This window comes from Meles meles, chromosome 15, assembly GCF_922984935.1.
Source record: "Meles meles chromosome 15, mMelMel3.1 paternal haplotype, whole genome shotgun sequence".
Taxonomy (NCBI): domain Eukaryota; kingdom Metazoa; phylum Chordata; class Mammalia; order Carnivora; family Mustelidae; genus Meles; species Meles meles.
In genome coordinates this window covers 52463003-52486525 of record NC_060080.1, presented here as the reverse complement: position 1 = coordinate 52486525, position 23523 = coordinate 52463003, and the positions used below count along the sequence as shown (strand labels likewise).

The 23523-nt window shown below is 53.0% G+C and overlaps 1 protein-coding gene across 24 annotated transcripts in view; it reads left to right on the top strand.

Moving 5' to 3' along the window:
• Positions 1–21741, top strand: part of DYSF (dysferlin) — a 203405-nt gene extending 181664 nt beyond the window's left edge. For all 24 annotated transcript variants that reach the window (XM_045978655.1, XM_045978680.1, XM_045978675.1 and 21 more), the window contains 11 exons: positions 439–609; positions 1279–1421; positions 3172–3311; positions 4555–4643; positions 4909–5004; positions 5391–5532; positions 9838–9937; positions 14589–14767; positions 16308–16417; positions 17741–17888; positions 21478–21741. In XM_045978655.1, coding sequence (XP_045834611.1) covers positions 439–609; positions 1279–1421; positions 3172–3311; positions 4555–4643; positions 4909–5004; positions 5391–5532; positions 9838–9937; positions 14589–14767; positions 16308–16417; positions 17741–17888; positions 21478–21516 — 1357 coding nt within the window. In that variant the 3' untranslated portion in view covers positions 21517–21741. The remainder of the gene's footprint in view (positions 1–438; positions 610–1278; positions 1422–3171; positions 3312–4554; positions 4644–4908; positions 5005–5390; positions 5533–9837; positions 9938–14588; positions 14768–16307; positions 16418–17740; positions 17889–21477) is intronic.
• The last annotated feature ends 1782 nt before the right edge of the window (positions 21742–23523 follow it).

Below are 23523 nucleotides of genomic sequence, written 5' to 3'. Positions count from 1 at the left end.
AGGTCACCCCCTTGGTCAATTCCAGTGCTCTGGCACCTTCACGCCTCTTACATCCTGGTGTCCTGGTAGAAGCTTTGGTTTTACCTCTTTGTTCCAATTCATTCATTCATTCTGTGGTTCGTTAGGGAAATAACATATGCTCAGCCCAGATTATCTGGGAATGTCTGAAACAAACAAGTGTATGTGCACACACACAACACACGCACACAGACACACAAAGAAAAGTCCAGTAGTCGTAGGGCACTGGAATTAATACTTTAAGACAGACAGGGGACCCAAGGAGGGTGGGCTCCAGGGCCACTCTTGGAAGGGGAGAAGGGAGCCAGGGAAGGCTTTCAAGCCCCCCTCTCTTGTCCTCCTCTCCCTTGAGCACTCACCGTGTCCAACAACATCAGGGAGTCTGCAGCACCCTGACCTCTGCCCTGTGTCCCCCTGCAGGATGTTTGAGCTGACTTGCACTCTGCCTCTGGAGAAGGACCTGAAGATCACGCTCTACGACTATGACCTCCTCTCCAAAGATGAAAAGATCGGGGAGACAGTCATCGACCTGGAAAATAGGCTGCTATCCAAGTTTGGGGCTCGCTGTGGACTCCCCCAGACCTACTGTGTGTAGGTGCACGGAGGCTTGTTGCCCTTCTGTCTCCCCAAGTCCTGAGCACTTGCTGTGTGCCTGCCCTGTGCTCAGCACTGGATAGGTGTTCTCTCCTTCAATGCAACTAGGCTCTTGTCCCCACTGTACAGATATGGAGACTGAGGCCCAGAGATGTTATGGTTTGTAAGTGGCGGGATTCGGATTTGAACTGTCTGACTCTAAGGACCTTGATCTTCATCATGTTGTTATAACCCAGTTCTCCTTAAGACACCACCAAGCCCCCGTAGAGGGAAGAATGAGGAAGGAAGGAAAGGAGAAGGGAGACAGATAATGGGTCACACGGCCCCCAGTGGAGCCTATGGGGCTCTGTGTCGGGTGAACTCATGTGTGGACAGCCCCTACTCCCTTCTTGCCAATTTGGGTCTCCTCATCTGGGTCTGATTCTACCAATGTGGAAACTGAGACTATTTAGGTTCCAACTTGGTATGTATTTAAACAAGTCCTGTCATTTCTGGGCCTCAGTTTCCCTGTGTGTCAAGTGGGACCCCCAGTCACCGCGAGTGAGGGCACCCACTATAAAAGTGAAGGGTGAGGGGCTGCGCGGGTGGGTTCACGGGCTCCTGTGAACCCCTCAGCCCCAGGTGGTGCCTGGAGGGTCTCTTCTTTGCCTTGTCTTTGGGCCTCAGCTCCGGACCCAACCAATGGAGGGACCAGCTCCGCCCCTCCCAGCTCCTCCACCTCTTCTGCCAGCAGCGCAGACTCAAGGCTCCGGTGTACCTCACGGACCGCGTGCTCTTTCAGGATAAAGAGTACACTATTGAAGAAACAGGTGAGTGGCCACGTGATCCCAGAACAATGGCAGGCTCTCCCTCAACCTCAGGGGTCAGGGGTGAGTACGAAGCCAAGGCCAGGGTCCTGGTTAGGATCAGCTTTGCCTCTGGCTTTGGCAGGGGGTGGTCAGAGTTTGATTGGAATTTGGAGTCCAGATGACCTGTGAGAATGTTTTCTGCTTGAATTGCACTAGCTTGCCATCTTGGCCTTCCAGGTATCTTCTGAGGCCCCCCACCTTGTCCCCCCACCCCCTGGCTGGTGACTCCTAGGTCCTGTACCCAAAGCATCCACAGGGCAGGCAGGAAGCCCTGTGGCCTCCATCCTTGCCCCTGAACCTGCCCAGTGCTCCTACTGAGAACTCTGTAGCACGCATGCCCCCTGTGTGTCTCAGATGTCCACGGGCCTACATTGTGTCCCAGGAGCTGCTGGAGGTGCTTATAGGTCAGGCAGGGGACGTTGTGGGGGGCGCTCACTACCGGCTGGTCTCAGAGCTGTTTGATGTCAGAGCTGGTGCTGAGGTTATACAAGGGGATGGTGGCTCTGATCCCCCACCCCCATCCCCCTCACCCTCCTCCTGCATTTCCAACTCTTCTGCTGGTCTGTGAGCCACTGTAGCATGGGGACCAGGGTTGAGCGGTCATATGTTTGTAAAAAAGGAAAGCCTGAAGCTATTGACAGTGAGGTCTGGCATCTGCCTGTTTTTGCAGATGAGGCCGTGGAGGCCAAGTGTGACTAACAACCTGCCCAAAGTCATGCCCGCGGTTAGAGGCAGAACCAAACTCCTGGCCGGGGGTCCTGCTGCAATGTGCCACTTCCTTTGTGGGACCTGCTAGAGAGGGCAGAGCAGGTTTGATAGAACAATTTGTGTGTGTACGTGCACGAAAATCTGTGCTCTTGAACTCGGGCACACCTGAGTGCACATACCTGTGTGTGTCCTTGTGCATTTGGGCACATGTGGATGCTCCTTGCCCCAGAGTTTTTGTCGTGGGGCTTCAGGTTCCTGTGGCTGGCTGGTTGGCCAGGCTTGTCTGGGTCAGAACCACCCCTGTGTCCTCATCCCGTCCACAGCAGCAGTCCTTGACCCACCCCGGGGCAGGTAGGAGCTGTCCCTGGGCCACACAAGGCAGAAGGAAAGGGTGTTCACGGCCAGGCCCATGCCTTTCCTAAATGAGGGTGTCATCTTGGCTGCCCTCCTGACCAACGATGTCAGTGCTCTGTGCTTCGTTTCTGTCATCTGTGAAATGGGTATGATAACAACACATACCTTCCAGCGTCTCTATGAAGATAGAACGTGTTAAGATTTATGAAGACCAGTGCCTGGTTTCTGATTTATAAGTGTTTGCTATGATTGCTATTATTTTAGCTGTTGCTCCTAATAGAGCAGATTGTGTGACCAGGAGAACAGTAGTACTAAAAGCACTTAGGTGCCCCTCTGGGAGTAGAGGTTGCTGAGGCTCAGAATTTGGAACAGTCAGGGAGGGCTTCCTGGAAGGGGTGAGATTTGGTGGAAAAGAGGAAAAGCTTTATAGAAGAGGCATGGTAGAAATGATGGCAACGACAGATCTGGACTTTAAACCTGGAGCCGATGGACTGTGAGGCTTCCGTGTAGAGTGAGACCTGCGGGTCAGAAGCATGTCTTGCTTGGGGATGAGGGTGTGGGCAGGTGGGGCTTCCCGAGGCCTTTAGGCAGCCCTACCATCCCTTGCTCACTCAGCCCCAGCAACTTTTTTGTCTTCTCTCTGGAGCAGAGGGTGACAGGGTCCTGAACCCACACCTGGGCCCAGTGGAAGAGCGTCTGGCCTTGCACGTCCTCCGGCAGCTGGGCCTTGTCCCCGAGCATGTGGAATCCCGGCCCCTGTACAGCCCCCTGCAGCCAGACATCGAGCAGGTAGGACATGGACCCTTGTGCCCAAAGCCCTGACCCCCAGCTGGCCCTGCTCCAAGGACAACGCGAATATCTCAGGGACACCCATGGGGAGCTCAGAATTTGGCCAATCCCTCCTTGACATGTTTTCTCATAGTCTGAGCAGTGACCAGTGTTGGTTTACAAGAGGACCCCTTGGTACTGCCCTCCCGGGCATCCTGCAGCCCCCAGGACCTGGGGAATGACCCCAAGCCACCTCCTCTATACCCGTGGATAGACCTCTGGCTTCCCATGAGTCATTCAGAAGGCTCACTGTTTCAGCCTGGCCTCAGAATGTCCTCCCTCTATCCATCAGCAACATCCAGGTGGCTGGCATGGGTCTGGGCTGCAGTGAGGAATCCAGACAGGGCAACTGGCACCCTGTGACAGAACGGCAGAGCTGTCACTGAGAGGGGTCACCTGGAAGGCCAAGGGCATCCTCCAGACGGGGGTGGGGGGGGTGGGGGGGCGGTGAGCAGAGGGACAGCTGGCCCAGGACTGAGACCAGGAGGCTTCCTGGAGGAGGTGAGCTCAGGGCTGGGTTTTGGAGGAGGAGGAAAGATAAGGCGACAGGCAGAGAAAGGCTAAGGCAGCAATGAAGGGGCCTTTGTAAACATGCCGGGTCCATGGTCTCTGCTGTTTGGAACTGAGCTCTCTTGCCCTTGGTGGGTGGCTGCCAGCTCCCCAGAGTGGCACGGCAAGTATCGTCAACTTTCAGTCTCCAGCTGCATGCCCCGGAGAAGTTACCTCAGTCCCTGCTCTTTCTCTGGGAGATGGGGACAGAATAGCCAGCTTGCAGAGAGGGAGGGAGCTGAGGGGTGACAGGTGGAGTGCTTTCCTGTTGTGTGGAAATCCTCTGAAACTTCTCTGACTAAACGTGTTCTCTGACCCTCCCAAACCCTTGAGTGCGTCATTCCCTCAGTGGGAAATGCCCTTGTCCCCTTGTCTGCCTGGGCACACTGAGACTCAGCTCGAATATCATCATCTCCGGGAGGTCCGTCCTGACCCCCATCTCCCAGGGCCCGGGCCCAAGTCATCAGCCTGTGGGGCGGTGGGTGGGCTCACGGCTACAGTCGGACCTACAGGGCGGCGGGGGGGGGGGAGCCTCCCTGGGCCAGGGCCTGGGTGTTCTTCGTCCTGGGCCCCACTTGTGTGGCACAGAGCAGGGGGTTGGTAGCTGTCGGTGGAATGAAAGAGGTGGGGAGAGAACAGGGTTATGTCTCCCCAGGGAAAGCTACAGATGTGGATCGACCTATTTCCCAAGGCCCTGGGGCGGCCTGGACCTCCCTTCAGCATCACCCCACGGAGAGCCAGAAGGTGACTTTCCCCAGCCAGAGGCTGGGAGCTGAGTGGAGTGGCGGGAGGGTTGCTGCTCGCTGTGGGTGGGACCCGGAGGTCACTCTTAGGCCATGTGTTGGGCCACTCAGGACACAGGGCACCGTTCTCATGTGGGTCTGGCTAAGTGCCCAGCCAGGCAAGCGTCAGGGTCTGGTTGGGGGAGCCAGCCTCTCAGCTTCTCAGCCAAGGATGGCCCACCCTTTGCTGGGACATCCATGTGGACTTGAGCCCTTCTTCTGCACAGGTTTTTCCTGCGGTGTATTATCTGGAACACAAAGGACGTGATCCTGGATGACCTCAGCATCACAGGGGAGAAGATGAGTGATATTTATGTGAAAGGGTAGGAGGCTTTGGCCTTCTTACCTGTCCCAGCCCCATGGTGTTGCCCCAGCCCTGCTGGGGTGGTGGAAAGAGGGAGCTCCAGCCGTAGGGAAGGGAGGGAACAAGAAAGAAAGGAGGGCCTTTGGTGAGTCCTTCTCCCACCGGATTTCTTCCCCAAAAATCTTTAGGGGAAACTTAGAAGGTTTGAGGGTGTTCCTCAAGAAGGGAAGTTAGATGTTTTAAAATTAATGGCACATTTGGTACTTCATAGAGATTTCTGCAAATTGTTCTTGCTTTATCCTTTACTGAGTTCATTTAGCTTCTTAATTCCTCATCTGCCTCAGTGGGGGGATGCGTCTTGTGGAGGAGACCTTAGTTAGACGTGTTCTCTCATCTCTTGTCTAGTTGGATGGTTGGCTTTGAAGAGCACAGGCAGAAAACAGATGTGCATTATCGGTCCCTGGGCGGCGAAGGCAACTTTAACTGGAGGTTCATTTTCCCCTTTGACTATCTGCCTGCGGAGCAAGTCTGCACCGTCTCTAAGAAGGTGAGCGCGTGCCTTCCCCAGTGGCCTGCTTCCAGGGCTTTCTGTTGTGGCTGTCACCATCCTGCCATCGTCACCCCTCACCCGCACCCCCGGATGTTGGAGTCCCCATGGCTGTAGCCCTGTTACCTGCCTCCCTGCCCCCACTTCTGCTATCTCTACTGCGGCTGCCATCATCGGCACTGCTACCCCCCAACCACCCCCACACTCATGCCACCACCACCGTCTATATTGGTCCAGATCCTGAAACTACTGTCCTCCTCCTGACCCCAGATGAACCAAATGGCAGGAAGGGTCACAGGGCAGCATGGGAAGAACATTCCTAGGGATACCCAGCATGGCTAGGGAAGGGGCAGTGGGGCCAGACCCCATAGAGAGAGCTTCCCCAGGGGCTGGACTTACCTGTGGATGGATTGTCCATAGGATTGGGGTTGCTTAGCTAAGTCCCTCCCATGATGTCGCTCCCCACATTTCTGTGTCTGGTGCCTGTGGTCACTGCCCAAGCTGGACACTTAACTGGGTGCAGCTCAGGCTTTCCAGGCTGGAAGCCATTGCCCTCCTCCCTCCCTGACCTCACTGCAAGGTACAGGCCCCTGGGGGACCCGGTGCATCAGCCAGAGGACAGAGTGGGGTCCTGGGACCACAGCTCTCCATGTCTCAGCAGCTCCTTGTTGAGGTCTCATCTGGATGGTAAATTCTTTTCTTCTTCGATAGGCAGAATCCAAGGCAGGCGGCCTCCCTCCTGGTGGTGTCGCACCTCCCCTTGGGGAGAGCCCGCAGAGCTCAGGGAGGCTCCAGAGCCGGGCTGGCTGGAGGCAGAGAGTACCACCATTAGAGCTTTGACCCCCTGCATCCCACCCAGAACCCATCTGCCTCAAGGTGCTCTCTGCTGGACAAAGGGAATGCCTCTCTGGCATTTCAGTTCTGCTGGTCCGATTTCCTTCCTGAAGGGGCACAATGCTTCAAGCCGCTAAGCTTCTGTGACACCTGCTTCCCGAATGGTTGAGTGGCTTCAAGAAGGGAATATAGAACGTCCTTTCTGGGCACTGCTGAGGTCTTCGTGGCTCTCTTCCCTTCATCCTTCCCTCATGACCCTTGCCCAATCCAACACACAGGGTCCTCTGCATGTTAGAGAAACCAGAATGTTCCAGTGAACATTCTGAAACCATCAAACAAAAGAAAATAGGGTTAAATGAGGTTACATGAATGCTTTCACCCAGGGATTGCTGCACAGTGCCTTTGAGAAGGCAGAATTTAACAACAGCCTTGGGTTCCGAGCAGTCAAGGAAAGCCTACCTTCTTTATAGGTTTCATCTTGTTTGCCTTTGCTCAAGGTATTTGCCTATCACAAGTTGTTTCCATAACAAAGCCAATGTTGCATTTGTTGGGGGAAGAGTTCCAGATCAAACCCACACCATCTTTCTTTGCTGTGGGCAGAAGAGGGGGTGAGGGCTGGGAATGGGCCCCCAAGGGCTCAGGCATCCTGTCTCTGGTGCTTGGCCTGCTGGGCAAGGGGCTAGGTACAGAGAGGAAACCAAGGCTGAGAAATGATGAGTGGCCGCTTAAATGGGAGGCGGGACTACCCCCTTCACTGTGACAGGTGGAGATGTGGGCGAGGAGGTCCAGGAAGCTCTGTTTTTTTCTACAAAGCAGGAAAAGAGTATCTCTTGGACCTGTGGCAGGTGACTTGAGACGAGCCACTGTGCTGAGCAAGAGAGCGAAGAGGGAAAGGGCAGGAGAGAAAAGAACAGGGGGAGGGAAAAAGAACTAATCATGATGCTAAGGTCTGCTGAGATGCTGGAAGGGCTGAGGGCCAGCTGAATCTGCTGGGTAAGAATTTGAGGGGGTTCCATTCTGTCAGTGCAAGAGTCCCGTCTCTCTGTCCCAGGCACTGGCAAGGAAGAAGAGAATCGGGCTGACCCACTGTGGCATAGACCTTAGGGACTGGGGCTGGCGCTGGAAGAAGGAGAAGCCCAGAAAGGCTGCCAGGTGGAGAGAAGGAAGAGGTGTCAGGGAGTCCAGAAGAGGTCCCCCGGGGGGGGCAGAATGGAATTCGGTGGGGTGCCATGCTCCAGGAGACAGTCGCTGAAGGGAGGGGCGGAGGAGGCCCAGAGAGGAGATGGAAGCTCTGAAGTCCACCAGGAGAGTGAGGGAGGGTCTGGCTGAACCAGGGAAGAGCCAATGTGTCCCTCTGTGGGAGAAGGGGCCCAGAAGGCAGGTGGATCTGTACCCACAGTGGGGCACCAATGAGCTGATCTGGGCTTCAAAAGCCCGAGCCTGGGAGTGGGATGGTGTGGGGGTCCCTCACAGCATCTGGGCTCCCCAGTCCTGCTGCAGGCAGGCCCTCCGGGGACCCCATTAACCAGACGAGACTGTCATAAAGCACAAGGGTCTCCTTTCATCCAGCTGCTTTGAACCACCGCTGCTTGCCCCGGCCTGGCTCCCCACCTGGAGCCCAGCACACCCACTGGGGCCTGCCTGCGCGTCAGGCACCCACCCTGCAAATAAACAGCTAGTAAAAGGGCCCAGACTGGGAGCGTAATGAGCGCCTGGGACCTGGGGGGCCGTTCCCCAGGCTGGAGCCCCAGCCCAGCTGCTCCCACCAGGGGCCGTTTGAACCTCTGGCTCATTACTGAGCCCATAAACCAGGCCGGCCAGAGGAATGGAGGATGCTGGCGGCCTGTGCAGGCAGGCCCGCGGAGTTGGCCATAAAAGCCTCGCCAGAGAAGGGAGGCACCTGCAGGAGGGCTGGGGCCCGGAAGAGGGGAGGCACCAGACGGGGGCCAGCTGGGGACCCGAGCTCCTCGCCAAATCGGGCAGTGGTCCAGGATGCAGTGGTGTGATTTGCAAGGTGCCCGTTCCTCACAGGATGGGGGTTTTGGTCTGGGAGCTCTGTGGGTCTGCGGGACACCCGTACAGCCCCAGTTGGGCAGTGAGGCTGTGGGTATAGGGCATCCAGGGGGAGGCAAACCCTCTGTGACCAGCAGTTCTCCCAGACTCCCCGTAGAGTCTGTCCCCCGAGACTGGGTCCAGGCCCCTGCAGTGACTGGGTACACTCAGGTTCTGGCCCCCAGTGTCTGCAGGATCGTCACAATGGTTCCCGTCCTTGCCACTCCCTCAGAAAAGGCTACAGCGAGAGGACAGGGAATAAGCATGAGTGGGAAAGCCACAGGGACAGTCCTTTGGGTTGAGTGTGGCTGGATTCAGGAGGGAACCCAGGCCTCAGCATGGTTTTCCTTCTCCTTCAGCCTCTGGGGGACAAAGCCCGTGATAATGCTGGCCCAGACAGAGTGGTCTCAGGGGGGCGGGGGCGGGAAAACAGGAGGCTGGAGAACTTTCTAGCACTGGGCGCTTTTGATTTGCCCCAGGAAAAGCTCTTGGAAATAAAGATGGGGTGGCTTGCTGTGGCCAGGGAGGAGCTGGGGTGACTGTTGCCCAGTGTCAGCTCCTTACAACAGTGTGTCCAGGGGATCCTTCCAGCGATAGCTAGGGTGGCGTGGAGGCCCTCAGCTTCCCAGCCGGCCTACCCATTCCCCTATAATAGCACAGGGGCAAAGCGGGATTTAGAGGTGAGAGCAGGACTCTGGATTACCTGCCTGGGTTTGAACCCCAGCTCGCCACTTCTCAGCAGTGTGACTCAGACAAGTTCCTTGCTCTGGTTTCTTCAGCTGTAAGGATAGCCTCTCCCTTATAGGCTGTTAGAAGGATAAATGAGCTCAGAGTGGCAAAGCGCTAGAACATAGGAAGTGCAGATTAATATTATTATTTTTTTAAAAGATTTTATTTATTTATTTGACAGAGAGAGATCACAAGTAGGTAGAGAGGCAGGTAGAGAGAGAGAGAGAGAGAGAGAGAGAGGAGAAAGCAGGCTCCCTGCCGAGCAGAGAGCCCGATGAGGGGCTCGATCCCAGGACCCTGAGATCATGACCTGAGCCGAAGGCAGCGGCTTAACCCACTGAGCCACCCAGGTGCCTCAGGTTAATATTATTATTATTAGCTGTCAGACCTTGGTCAAATTCTTAACTTTTCCAAGTCTCTGCTTCATCGTCTGTAAAATGGGAATGAAAGTTCTGCCTACCACACTGGGAGGCTTCAAGGAGCCATGTCATATGAAGTCAGCCTGCATGGTTCCTTCCTGGGTCCTTGAACACTGTCCACTGGCATCTTAGCAATCTTGCCCCCCAAGACCTGGCACTGGCAAGTCCCTAAGAGATGTCCCATTCATTGCCTCCTCTGGGCAGCCTTCAAGGCTGGCAGGAACCACTCTTTCTCTCTAATCTTGCTTTCCTGCTTCTTCTTCTGGGCCAGGATGCGTTTTGGAGGCTGGACAAGACTGAGAGCAAAATCCCAGCCCGAGTGGTATTTCAGATCTGGGACAATGACAAGTTCTCCTTTGACGACTTTCTGGGTGAGCACCGTTTCCTGTCATTACCATTCTGCACACTGGGAGTTGACCCAGAACTACCCCCCCCGCCCCCGTGTGCGTGTGTGTGTGTGTGTGTGTGTGTGCACGCACGTGCATGTGCCATTCTTGGGAAGGCTGGAAGGAGGAGTGGTCCTACTTTCTGTCCTCAGGGAGCTCAGGGTCACTGCTCCCTGGTGCTGAGGACAGTCTGGAACACAGAGGAGTGCCTGAGGGCCTGTCAGCAGAGGTGGCATGGAACGCAGGCTGCGTGGATGGTAGGAGTCAGGTACAGACGAGAGGAAAGCGCAGGTCAAAGGCAGGGCAGGCATGAGCTGGCTGTTGCCCACCCTCTGTCCTCACCCTTGACGGGATGCCCCCAGCTCTACACACCCCTTTCTAGACTGGGCACCCGGGCCCAGTGAGTGAGGAGCTCTCGTCAGTCCTCACACTTGTGCCCAAGTGATGAGTGAACAAGCCACCGTGGCTCCACCCTCTAGGCCCCCAGGCAGGAATCTGGTGGGGGAGAAGTGTGCAGAAACCCGAGCTGGGAGCAGGGACGGCTGGGCTAGAGGATGTGGTAGAGACGGGGTGAGAAGGACGGGGCGAGGAGGATGGCTGTATGGAACAGGCAGATGGGACTGTGAGTAACAGCCCTGTCTCAACTCTAAGAGTTCCCTGGAAAGTGTGGTCCAGCTGTACGCTTGGATATTATTCAGCCACAGAAAGAAATGAAGTAAGGATCCTTGCTATAACCTGGAAGAACCTTGAAAACGTGCCAAGTGAAAGAAGCCAGTCGCAAAAGGATTAAGATTGTATGCTTCCATTCACACGAATTGTCCACAGCAGGCCAATCCAGAGACGGAAAGTAGCCTGGCGGTTGCCAGGCGTTGGGAGGCAGGGAAGGAGAGTGACTGCTAGTGGGCATGGGGCTTCTTTTGGGAGTGATGACAATGTTCTGGAATTAGATAGAATGGATGCTGGCACAGCCCTGAACAGATTAAAAGCCACTCAGTTTTATACGTTAAAATGGTTAAATTGACTTGTTTTATGGGATGGGAGTTTTAATTCAATTAAAAAACAGTGGAACTTGCGAGAAAGGCAGCATGGGGAGTCAGGAGTCCTGATTCTGGCCCACTCTGCTACTTGGAAGCAGGGTGGCTCTGGATGGGTCACTGGAACCCTTCTTGGCCAGCCTTGCAGAAAGGTGCGCTGGTCTTTGCGGAGTCCTTGGACTCCTGCAGGGGGCATTCTGAGGAGCAGCTCCAGCAGGGGTGAGGAGGAAGGCTGCCTACTCTTCTCTCTCCCTCCCCTTTGCCGCTCTCCGCCTGCTCCGCCACACTCAGCGGCCGTCCCTGGAAAGGATTCGGGCTGTCGAAATCATGGCATCTCATCGGACTTTTATTTTTCTGATTCTCCTGCAACACATGATTCCTGTAGAAAATTGGAAAATACAGATCAACAATGCCTCACTTTGCCTATGTATTAAAATTTCACTAGCCAGAGATGACCTCCACTCCTATGTTCCCGCATATGATTTCCTATATATGCAAGCACATATGCGCTAGAAGTGTATTCACACACACATAGATAATACTACATACCTATATGGCACACATATAGCAAAAGTAGCTTTAATCTACATATGTTTTCTATCCTGGTTTTGGGGGAAAACTTAGTATTTCAAGCACATCCTTTCTGTTGCTAGTTACCTGCCCACATTTATATCTGCATCATCATACTTAATTCCTGCCTGTCGCTGGGCCCTATTCTATCTCACTCACCTTCTCTTGGTGGGGCCTTAGCTCGTCTTTGGGTCTTCTGATGTGAGCGATACCCTTAGGCACACATCTCTAAACACTTTGTGCCTTTTTTTCCTGAACTGTAAGTAGATCTTTAGAGTCATTGTACATTTTTGTGGTTTTGGAAATATTTTGTTCAGTTGCTCTCTAGAAGGGTTTTACATTTTCACATTTACATTTTATTCCTACCTGTGCCCTATTCATATCACTTTTGCTACCAGTGTTATCTTTTTTTTTAAATTGCCTATCTGACACGTCATTTTAATTTTTGTTTGCATCTCTTCATTACTTGTGAGGTAGAACTTGGAGAATATACTTATTTCCACATTATTGGTGAGATTTTATTTTCATGGTCTTGTTCATCTTGTTCATCTTTGATTTTTTTAAAAGATTTTATTTATTTATTTGACAGAGGTCACAATAGGCAGAGAGGCAGGCAGAGGGAGGGGGGGGGGAAGCAGGCTCACCCCTGAGCAGAGAGCCTGATGATGATGTGGAGCTCCATCCTAGGGCCCTGAGATCATGACCTGCCAAAGGCAGAGGCTTAACCCCCTGAGGCACCCAGGTGCCCTGTCTTTGATTTTCGATTTTCAGAGCTCTTTGCATAGTAAGGACACATTATGAATAATTCCTCCCCTTTTTTCAACCGCTTTTTAATTTTTATAAGTCTTTTTTTGCTTACAGACTTAACAGCTTTTTTTGGCATCATTCTGTCAACTTTTTCTTTATGAGGTGAGACTTCAGAAAATTAATTTTAAAAAGAAAAAGAAAGCTGCATATTTACTGAATGAGAAAATGGTTCAAAATAAAAACGGGCTCATCTTTTGTTTTCTTAAAAATTAAAATAAAGCCATTAAAACTACTTATAACTTCAGAAGGTTTCTTTTTTCTCCTTCATAATGTTTTTCTAATTATGTGTTTTGTTTTTTAAAAATACTTATTACTTAAAAAAAGGTAATCGCTAAGATCTATCATCTTGCCAATGCAGAGATTATATGATGTTTCCTTATTGTCTCTTATGAGATCATACTGGGATAATTTTCTGTATACACACACACACACACACACACACACACACACACACACACACATATGGTTTAATACCCTGATTTTCCTTAATGTTACATTAGACTTCATTTAAAATGGAAAATAAGCACTCATCTATACTGGAGGGATGGAGAGACACGTGGGCATGGATAGACCTATGAATGTTCATACAGAATTGAACAAATGGATGTATACAATAATAGCCCGATTAGTGGACAGATGTAGTTCTCAGTGAATGGCGGATATGGAGGGATGGAGAGAGTTAGATCACAGTGGATGGGTAGATGAAGGAATAAATAGATGAGTGGAAAGAAAGAAAGCTAGAAAAATAGATCCCAGTGGTAGAGACTTACAGTAACTGAACATTCCACACTGAAAAAAAAAAAATCCAATCTCTTTTGCATGGTATTCAAGAATTTCTTTAATTTGGCCTCAGAAAACATTTTTTATATTTATCTCTCTTACTTAATCCCTTCAGCTATTTATGCTCCAATCCCATTGACTTCATGGTGTTGTGATTGGATTAGGTAAAACCACATGAAATGCTGTTTTTAGAGGTCAGAGGTAGCTGAATACCATTGTCATATGGTTCAGCTATGTAGATGAAGCTATACGGGGAGATGATGGATAAAACGGCGAGTAGATAAATAGTACAGAAAGATGGCTGCGTGGAGAACTAGGCGGACAGATGAAAAAATGGCCAGATGAACCACAGCGAGATATAACTTCACATTTACTAGGATGGCTCTAAAAAAAAAAAAAAAAAAAGGAAAATGGAAAACAACAAGTGCTGGAGAGGATGTGGAGAAATTGGAAGCCTCAGACATGCTGTTGTGAATGTAAAATGGTGCAACTGCTATGGAAAACAGTTTGGCAGGTCCTCAGAAAACCCAACCCAGAAATTACCGAATGACCTAGCAATTCTATATCCATACCCAAAAGAATTAAAAATTGAGACTGCGACATTCACACACCAGTGTTCAGAGCAGTGCAATTCGCAAGAGTCAAATGGTGAACGCAATTCAAGTGTCCCATCGACAAATGAATGGATAAAGAAAACGTGGTCTGCCCATCCTATGCCGCAGCGTTCAGCTGTAAAAAGGAATGAAGCCCGATACATACTTCAACGTGGAGGAATCTGGAACCTGCTCTACGTCAAAGAAGCCAGACACAAAAGGACAAATATTTTATGATGCCACCTAGTGAGCTATCTAGAACAGGCTGATTCATAGAGACAGAAAGGAGATTAGAGTATCTCAGGGGTTGAGAGGAGGGGGTGGGGTCATGGGGAGTTATTGCTTAATGAGTACAACGTTTCTGTTGGGGGGGATAAAAAAGCTTTGGAAATAGATTGTGGTGATTGGTTGCATGGTGGTGTGAATGTAATGAACGCCATTTGATTATGCACTTAAAAATGGTTAAAGTGACAAATTTTATATTATATATATTCTGCCACAATAAAACCGATGTGAGAAATGGATGAATGGATGGATGGATGGAGACGATGGGTGAATGAATGGATTTATGTAACGGAAGCTGAAGTTGAGTGCGTGGCAAGCTCCGCAAAGGGTGAACCAGTAAGAGTATATGACTGAGCGTATGGGTTTATGGAGAGTTGGATGGGCAGCTGTGCGGAACGAGAGGCGATGGGTGGGGACATGAAGATTCTGTGGGACTGGACCTATGGCTAAGCCCAGAGATCCAAGCGGAGGAAGTGACAATTTTTCATGAAACTGTCCAGCACCAAGGTAGCCCCAGGCTGGCAGCGACAGAGAAACCCTCAGCCAAAGAACCCCTCTCTACTGCAGGCTCCTTGCAGCTGGATCTGAACCACATGCCCAAGCCTGCCAAGACCGCCGAGAAGTGCTCTTTGGACCAGCTGGATGACACTTTCCACCCGGAGTGGTTCGTGTCCCTTTTCGAACAGAAAACCGTGAAGGGCTGGTGGCCCTGTGCGGCAGGCGAGGGCGAGAAGAAGATCCTGGCGGTACGTGGGCTCCCTCCAGCTTGGGGCAGGCACCCGACTAGCTTCTTCCGTAGAGGTCCCTGGGCACGGACCTGGCACCTTCCTTCTCTCATACCCTATCTCTCCCTGTCTTCCGAGGCACTGTCATGGTTCTCTTCCATTTCCCAGCCTTCCACTCCTTGAGGCTTGCATCCCAGGAAGCCTATTTATTTATTTATTTATTTTAAAGATTTTTATTTATTAACTTGAGAAAGAGAGAGAGCGCATGCACAAGCAGGTGGGGGGAGGCAGAAGGAGAGGGAGAAGTGGGGGCCAATGTCAGGACCCCGGGATCATGATCTGAGCCAATTTAAGTGGAAAGATACCCCTAGCTTGTGCAGGCCCTGTGTCATTTATGCTCTGCTACTCTGCCTTGAGGGTTCTGTGTCCTGGGCTCCCCTCTGAGCCAGGTTTCCAGGGGAGGACGGAGGGTGCCTCTCCCATTGGAGCAAGATCCTTCCAGGGACCATCCTTGTATGGCTGTCCTCGCCCAGAGGGTCTGCTCAGGGGTGGAGACTGACACGGTGGAGAACTGCCCTTCCTTCCTCTGGAGAGGAAGTGAATCCTGGATAGCTCCCTGAGAAACCTCAGGAGGCTGGCCAGCCCCTAAAGTGGACCTTGAAATAAAATACCCTTGTTGTAGAAGGAATTTTAACACTTATTAAGAAATACTAGTACCTCAAAAGAAAAACCAGCAGAGGACATGCGTAGATAATACATGAAAGATACACAAAGGGCTGTTAAACATTTAAAAGGGTTCATTCCCCCTAGGAATTAAAGGAATCATTTTAAATGTGGCAACATTTTTGCCTATTCAATTAGACATTTAAAAAAAAACAACCCTAAATGCGCATTGCTGGTGAGGACTCAGAGGCAGACCCCTCGTTTATGCCTGCTGGGAGGACTCATGGTTTTACCATTTAGGGAAGCAATTTGGTAATATATAGCCAGCGATTTAGCAATATGCCCTTGGACTCTGTCATCCCACTTGTTAAAATCTCTCCTAAAGAAATAAACAGACACAATTAAAAATGTAGGCTCTGGGGTGTTTTTCTGCAGCATTATTTATAACATCAAAGACTTGGAAACAACCTAAACGAACCCGAGTAAGTGGTTTACTAAATAAATTACACTCAGCCATCCCATAGAACATTTTACAGTCCTTACAGAGCAAACTTTAAAGAATATGTAATTGTGGACTGAAACATAGTATATTTCTAAGTGAAAGAAGCAAGCTCTAGAACGATACAGACACAAGTGAGATACTGCATATGGGAAAATAGCTCTAGAACATAAAAACAGAACAGTGCTCGTCTCCACATAGTGGAGGTATGGCTCATGCTCTCTTTTTAGACATTTCTGTAGCTTCTAAATGGAGCAGTTGTGCTCTTGTGATCAGAACAACCCTTTGTCTTTAAAAAATAATAACAAAGCAGCTCTTATGTCTGTTGGGGCCGGATTCCTCTCCAAGACACAGGGCAGAGCCTTTGTGCACCTGACCAGGTCCCCTCTGTCCCCTCAGGGCAAGCTGGAAATGACCTTGGAGATCGTAGCAGAGAGTGAACATGAGGAGCGGCCTGCTGGCCAGGGTCGGGATGAACCCAACATGAACCCCAAGCTCGAGGACCCAAGGTTAGTGCCCAGCCCTTGGCCCCTGTTGCCCAGGGGACTGGGAGGCGTGGTCCAGGAGGCATCCACTGAGCAGCCACCCAGAGGTCACGAGGCCTACAGGGCTCAGAAAGAGATGTGATTTGTCCAAAGCCACACAGTAAGTTAGGGGCAGGTGACAGGCACCATGACGGGGAACACCCCTCAGCTAATTTGAGAAGCAGGGGCTGTTGGGTAGGTGTTGGTTGTGTGCCTCGCATGCGGTCATGTGGTATGGAATCTTCCTTGCTGGGTTGTTATGATCCCCATTTTATAGAGGAGGAAACAGTGTCAGCAAAGTTAAATAAGGTCATTCCACTGGGAAAGCGAAGCTGGAATTCTCACACCTGTTCTGATTAACTCTGGAGCCCAATCAAGGTTTTTACCTTGACCAAGCTGCCTTCCGTGGCTCACCGGTGGCATCCATGTGGCTTTGAAATGGGCTTCCAGCCTTAACTGGGCCATCCGTGAATCCCTGTCTTCCCTACCTCATAGACCCCTAAAGAATGGAGACCAGTCTAGCAGATATCAAGGCCTTCAGGGTAGTTACCGGGGACAGGAGGATGGCTGTGGGGGCAGCGGTGAGAACTGCGTTTGGTGGGTCCTTCCCCACAGCCCGGCTTGGGTCAGACACCACTTTATCATGGCGAGGTCCCAGTGCCATAGGGCTGGCAGAGTTGGGAGAGGCGTCCCTGTCCAAGGATGCTGGGATCTGGGTGCAAAGACCAGAGACACCCAGTACACCGGGTAATGGGCACTCCAGTGTTAAAACAGCCATTACTGAGACATGTCACTCTGCTTGCTCTTTGAGTTGGCAGATGACCTAGGGGATTTGAGGTTCTTGGCTGTGAGTAAGACACAGTCAGCTTTCTGGTTTCACTTCCCACCATCCTTCCCTGGCCATGGAGCAGCCCTGTGCGTGTAGGCAGGCAGTTTGGCTTAGCTGGGGCCCAGGGGGCCATGGCTCACCTCCTGTGGTGGCTCCTCGAGCCTCTGCCCAGCTCCCCCATCTCTAGTCTGTGATTAAGCTCTGGGCTAGGAAGGGGAACTGGTGGCTGAGAACTGGGTCTTGGAGAGTGCCGAGGGTCAGCGGCCCCAAGAGGAAGAGGGCAGCACAGGCAAGGCTCCCGCTGAGGCTGACTGGCAGGGGACAAGGGAATGCAGAGGGAAAGGGCTAGGGGCTGTGGGGCGGGGGTGGGGGCAGGTCCTGGGGCCAGCTGCAGAGGGCTGGGGTGGTTTGGGAGTAAGACTTGGAGAAGGCAGCCCCGGTAGGGCATTCCCTGCTGACCCCTGGGGTCTTGCTTCCAGGCGCCCTGACACCTCCTTCCTCTGGTTCACGTCTCCGTACAAGACCATGAAGTTCATCCTGTGGCGGCGGTTCCGGTGTGCCATTATCCTCTTCATCATTCTCTTCGTCCTGCTGCTCTTCGTGGGTATCTTCCTCTATTCCTTCCCGGTGAGTTGGCCTGATGGCGAGGCCCACATACCGTCTCAGAGCCGCATCTGGTCCAGTGAGGGACATGGAGCCCCTGCTCTGGAGAGTCCCCTGTCTGGTAGAGACAAAGCCCTGCTCTAGGAAAGAAGTCCTGCCCTTCATCCGGATGGGGGGTGCGGGATGTGGGTACTGAGAGTTTGCCTTCAATGGGGAGACATTGCAAGTCCTCAGCAAGTCCCCAGACTCTGGAATCAATGTTGGCAGAAGGCGAGGCCCCTTGGGCAGGGGTGGGCAGGGGAACCTTCTTGAAGGAGCGTGTGGAAGTGGGTCTGGAAGGGGAGGGTAGGTTGGGATGGCAGAGCAGAGGGGAAGGCCCCCTTGTTTATAAGAATGGCATCTGCTGAGGTCCAGAGGAACGGGGGGCCCTGGCTCTGGGTGAGGGTCTCGGTGACTGCCTGAGGACCTTGATGGAATGTGTCCCGCCTTCTGCAGTGGGGTGGGTATGGGGGAAGGTGTGAGCAGGTAGGAGGCAGGCCCAGGAGCCTCTCACCGGGCATGTTGGTGGTGCTGGTAGGAAGCCAGCTGATGCCTGGCAAGGAGCCGTGGAGGTCGCTCTAATGAAGGATTCTGTACCCCCAACTCCACTAGGTCCCTCCTGGGGAGGAGAAGCAGGGCCTCTGTTCCTTGTCTGTGCTTCCCCACCCTCCCAGCTCATCAGGTAGCCCTCAAAAGTCTTCATCCCCTACCCCACTGTATCTCTGGAACTTCAGACCTTGAAGTGTTCCCAGACTGGTTCCTGATTTTTAATGTTCTTTAAGTTTTTAAAAAACCTTTCTCATATGCGAATTTCAAATTGATATAAAGGTAGAGAGAATGGCATGATCAACCCCATGTCACCCAGATTCTAATGGCAAAGAAACGGAAACACAGTGAAGGGAAGGGACTGGCTCAGGGCTGCCCAGGAATCTGCCCAGCTCCTGATCCTGGGTTCCTGCTGCCGTGGGCCTCAGTCCAGCTCAGCACCAGGCTGCGGCCAAGGGCATGGTCCCCATAGTGGGCAGTCCGCTCTTGGAGTTACAATTATGTGTCTGTGTCCTCTTTGCTTTGCGAATCCTCCAGGAGGAGGAGGAGGATAGAGAACTCTCTCCCACTGTTGTTGGCGAGGCCTTACATGGGCAGCACGCATCTCCTACCGGGAAGACAGTTAAAACCCCAAAGCCCTCCCCTTCAGTCCCTCATATCATGGACTGTGAGGAATAGCAGGCAGGCAGGCAGGCCTGGCTGTCCAGGCCCCAGCTCCTCTCTGGGCCATAAATGAGAAAGGAGGGTCTGGAGCTGGGATGGCTGATGTGTCCGGCTGCAGGCCAGGCCCTCTACACCAGCTGCAGTCACCTGGAGCGCCATCTGAAACGTGTTCTGGAAGGAGTCATGGCCAGTTGGCTAACTGGCTGTGGTCCAGGGGAGGGTCCAGGTTATAGGGCCCTACAAGAAATGTGCAGTTTGGGGGGAAGCAAAGGAAGACAAAATCACAAAATCACTGACAGAGGCCCATGGAAACTCACGAGTCATGTGGCAGCTTCACATCCGGACTCAGGCTCGCCTCCTCTCATTTTGGGTACATTGGACTGCCACTCCGTTCAGAGGAGGGCTTCATGAAGCCCAGAGTGTGTGTTTGGGAGGTGAGGGAGTGCTGTGAACATGAGGGAGAGGGTGATGAGCTCTGCGTCACTGGGGAGCGTGGTTCCCCGGGAGGCAGAGCAAAGTGATTCACGTGAACCAGGGACAGGGTACTGTTTGGGACAGGGGAGTTTAGGGAGAGGAGAGCTGGCTCATATCCTTGCTTCGCGAGGAAGTGGTCTGGGGGGCAGCAGCAGTGGGACCAGGGAGCTGGTTTGAAATGCCGAGTCCTGAGCTGTGGAGGAGAAGCTGCTTGGGCCATGTTGAGCTCTGTGAGTCGGTGCAGGACGGAGCTCTGGGCTTGGAGTCAGACGTTGGCTCAGCTCTGACTCTGCCAGGGACTTCCTCTGTGACCTTGGCAAGACTCTCCTGTCCACATGAGGAGGGAGCCGGGCTAGGACAGCTCTGACTTGCTGTGACTAGCACTGTGGTTAGGGGAGCTCTTGTGCCTTCCCTGGGGGTGCTCTTCATCAGAGCCAAGGGGAGGACAGGGGCCGGTCCCAAGTGTCACCACTGCCCATTCTGTGACTAACTCCTGCCCGTGGCCAGCAGGGCCCTGCCCTGCCAGGCGCTTGGGTGGCAGGCCAGACCTTCAGGGGCCCAGGGAAGGAGGGCTTGCTCCATGGCCAGGAGAGGGAGGGAACATTTCCAGTTCCTGCCAGCCTGTGGTCCTTCCTCCTCTCTGGGGCCGCCTTAGCCCTGGGCCCCGTGAGCAGGGCCAGAGGAGCCCTTTGTCCAACAGCCCTGCTCAGAGCCTCTCCCTTGTCTTGTCCCCCAACTGTGGCATCACAATCCTTGAGTCCTGCTGGAAATTGTCCTCTTTAAGCTAACCAGCTCTGCCTTCCTTCTCCTGGAGCTGCCTGTGAGGACCAGATCCTAGGTGAGGGGTCCAGGGCGAGAGGGACAGCAGAGGCCTGAGGCTATAGACCTTGTCTGTGTGTAGGTCTTTGCTACCACCTGGGCAAACTCTGCACCCCTCCAGCCGAGTCACCTGATCACTGGATGGGTCCTAGACCCTTACCTGGCTTTTAGGCCTTGGGGGCCAAGGGTCTGACAGAGAGGGGCCTAAAGTGAGGGCTGCTCCCCTCTAGTTGGCCTAACTTCCCACGCTCTTGGAAAGTGCCCTGGGAGGGGGACATGGAGGGCAGCCTGTCTGATTCCCCCCAGCACCGCCCCCCCCACACCCGAGCCAGCCGGGAGCAGGGCCAGGGTGGGGAGGCAGGAGGCGATCTGGCGGGGAAGGAGCGGCGGCTTTGTTTCCAGAGTTGGCTTTCCCGGGGCCGGCGCTGGGGAACATACTGTCCCAATTAGGAGCCTTGTGTTGCGTTGTATGTGTTTTCATGGGTTTTGTGGGGGGAGAGTGGGGAGGGGAGATTCCTGTCAGTCCTGCAGCTGGCAGGACTTAATCAGGGGTGACCCATCTCTGGGGCTGACCCGCCCGGTGGGTCATCCCCACACAGCCAACCCCTCAGCCCTCTCCTTCTGTTGGCTGGATGGGAGTGTGGTGGCCAATGAGCCCATGTGGGTTCCCATGTGAGGGTGTATGGGAGGGGCTGGGGAGAATCACAGCCATGCCTTCAGGCCATCTGTCTGATGGAGGAGGCTAGGGCAGGCCTGCCCTTTGGCAGGTGGCTGGGGCATGGAAGTGGGCCTTGGGTTGGTGGGGGAGAAGTCAGAGCCATTCAGGCAGCCATGGCTCCAGGTTGGAGGGTGCGAGCAGAGCTTCAGGAGGGTGTGGGCGTGTGTGGTTGGTGAGAGCCCCAGGAAGAGGAGTGTTGAGCTGAGTGTGGTGTGGGAGGTGGTGAGGGTAAGGTGTGGGCGGGTGGCTGAGTGGGTGAGCCTCCTTTCCCAGTTCTTACCTCCCCACTACCCCGCCTGCCGTCCTCTGCCCAGCTGCTGTCATCACGTGTCCCTGCTTCTCCCCTCTCTCCAGAACTACGCTGCCATGAAGCTGGTGAAACCCTTCAGCTGAGGACTCTGGCCCATGACTGGCCGCCTTCTCCATTGGGCTTAGCTGAGCTCCTCCGGACCTCCGGGCCTGACCTGCCTGCTGGGGTGTAAACAGACGGGCACACACTCCAAGTGTTGGTGACATCGAGTCCTGGGATCACCTGCCTTTCATCATTTCTTTTGCCCCCAACCCAACCCTTTTTGGATCAGCCCATATGTATTTCAGTATAAAACAGTTTGAACCATGGGGCCGTGTTGGCTGTGTGTCCCTGTAGTACCTGAGTGAGGTGTGACTGTGTAGAAGACAGCTGTGTCCGGCTGCCTGGCCGGGGTGGGCGGGGGCAGGGAGTGGGGGGCCACCTCTAGCTCAGCATCCCGCATGGAACTTTATCCTTCGACAAGCCTGGTCGGGGTGGGTGGGCTTTGAGGCTTGGTGTCTGGTCTGCCTAAAGACCCAGCATGTTCTGTTTCTCCAGGACGTCCCCCTTCCCCCTCCCCCTCCTCCCTTAGGCTTCTCCTCTTCCTTTCCGAGACTGTGTTTGCTTATACTATACCTTCTGCTTTCTTTGATTGTGCCCAGGAAGAGGGTCAACTTTATCCAAGTGGAGCACCATGGAAAGGGTTGGGCCAGAAACTCTCCAGGCAGGGAGGGCTGCTGGACTTTTGGCTGTGACCTTATCCCCCGCAATTTTGGGATTTCTTGTGACTCCCTTGCTCTGCTTCCTTACCCTGCTTAAAGATCTGGTCTGCACAAATACACCTTTTTCTCCTGGTCTGAAGCTTAGCATGAGCTACAGGTCTGTCTTCTCCTGCAGAGATCAGGCTTAATCTACGGGGGCAGCAGGAACATACTTAGAGAAAAAGCAAAGAGCATGAAAACATAGTGTTTTCAAGATAGAGGCCTCTGCTTCTCTCCCCTGAGGGGCTGGAACTCTGGAGCATAGCGCTGGCTGCCTCCTCTCCTGTTCCCCAGGAGGACTTCTCCTATTTCCTGCTGTGAGCCTGCTCCCCTGGCCCAGGCCCCAAGGCCCCAGTGTGATCCTTCCAGGGCACTTGGCTCTTCGCTGCACTCTGGGTCCCAGACAAGACCCTGCCTTGTCTCACCGGATTGGCAAACTGGGATGAATGGCACAGGGCTGATGTCCTGGACCCTTTTGGATGACTATGCTTTGGACAGTGATTCTCTTTTCAGGAGAGGTTCAGGCTGGAAATGGCCCTCAATATCTAGCTGGGGAAGATCTGAAAGGCAGACAGGAGTCATTCACTCATTAATTCATTCATGCTTTTCCTTCCTTCACTCATTAAAGTGTGTGTGTGTGTGTGTGTGTGTGTGTGTGTGTGTGTGTGTGTGTGTACCAGGCAAAGTGCTAGGCTCTAGAGATACAATGTCGATTAAGTTGAATGTTGGTTTGTAAAGATGGTTCCTACCTTCCCACATCTCACCACTGAGTCAGAGAGGAAGACAGACAGATCAGCGATTATAATGCACTGATGAGTGAGCAGGGGTTACAGGGTCAAGGGCAGAGAGTGGGAAAGGAAATAGAGGGAACAGAGTAGTACGTGAAGACTGGCTGAAGCCAGAAATGAGTTCAAAGATCTATAAGGATTTTCATGTGGGTGCCCAGCGGTGGTTCTCAGCCAGGGGCAGCTGTACACTACAAGGCCTATTTGGTAGCCCCCAGAGATGTCTTTGATTGTCCTGGCTGGAGAGTGGGGCGGGGGTGGGCTGAGGGTGCTCCTGGTATCGGACAGTTGCTAAAATCCTTCGAGGCGTAGCAGACCGTGCCTCCCCAAATAATTATCTAGTCCAAACTGCTGTTCCTGTTGCTGTTGAGAAACTCTGGAAGGAGATAGTGGATTCTAGAGATACTGAAAATTGGACTTGATAAGACCTGGGGGAGCGACTGACTGGGGCTAGGGGTGGGGTGGGGTGCAGGAGGAGATACCTCCAACTGGGATAAAGCTCAGTTGTCTGGCTTTCTGACTGCTGGTACCGTTCATGAAGTCGGCTTTAGACAAGAAAGTCCAG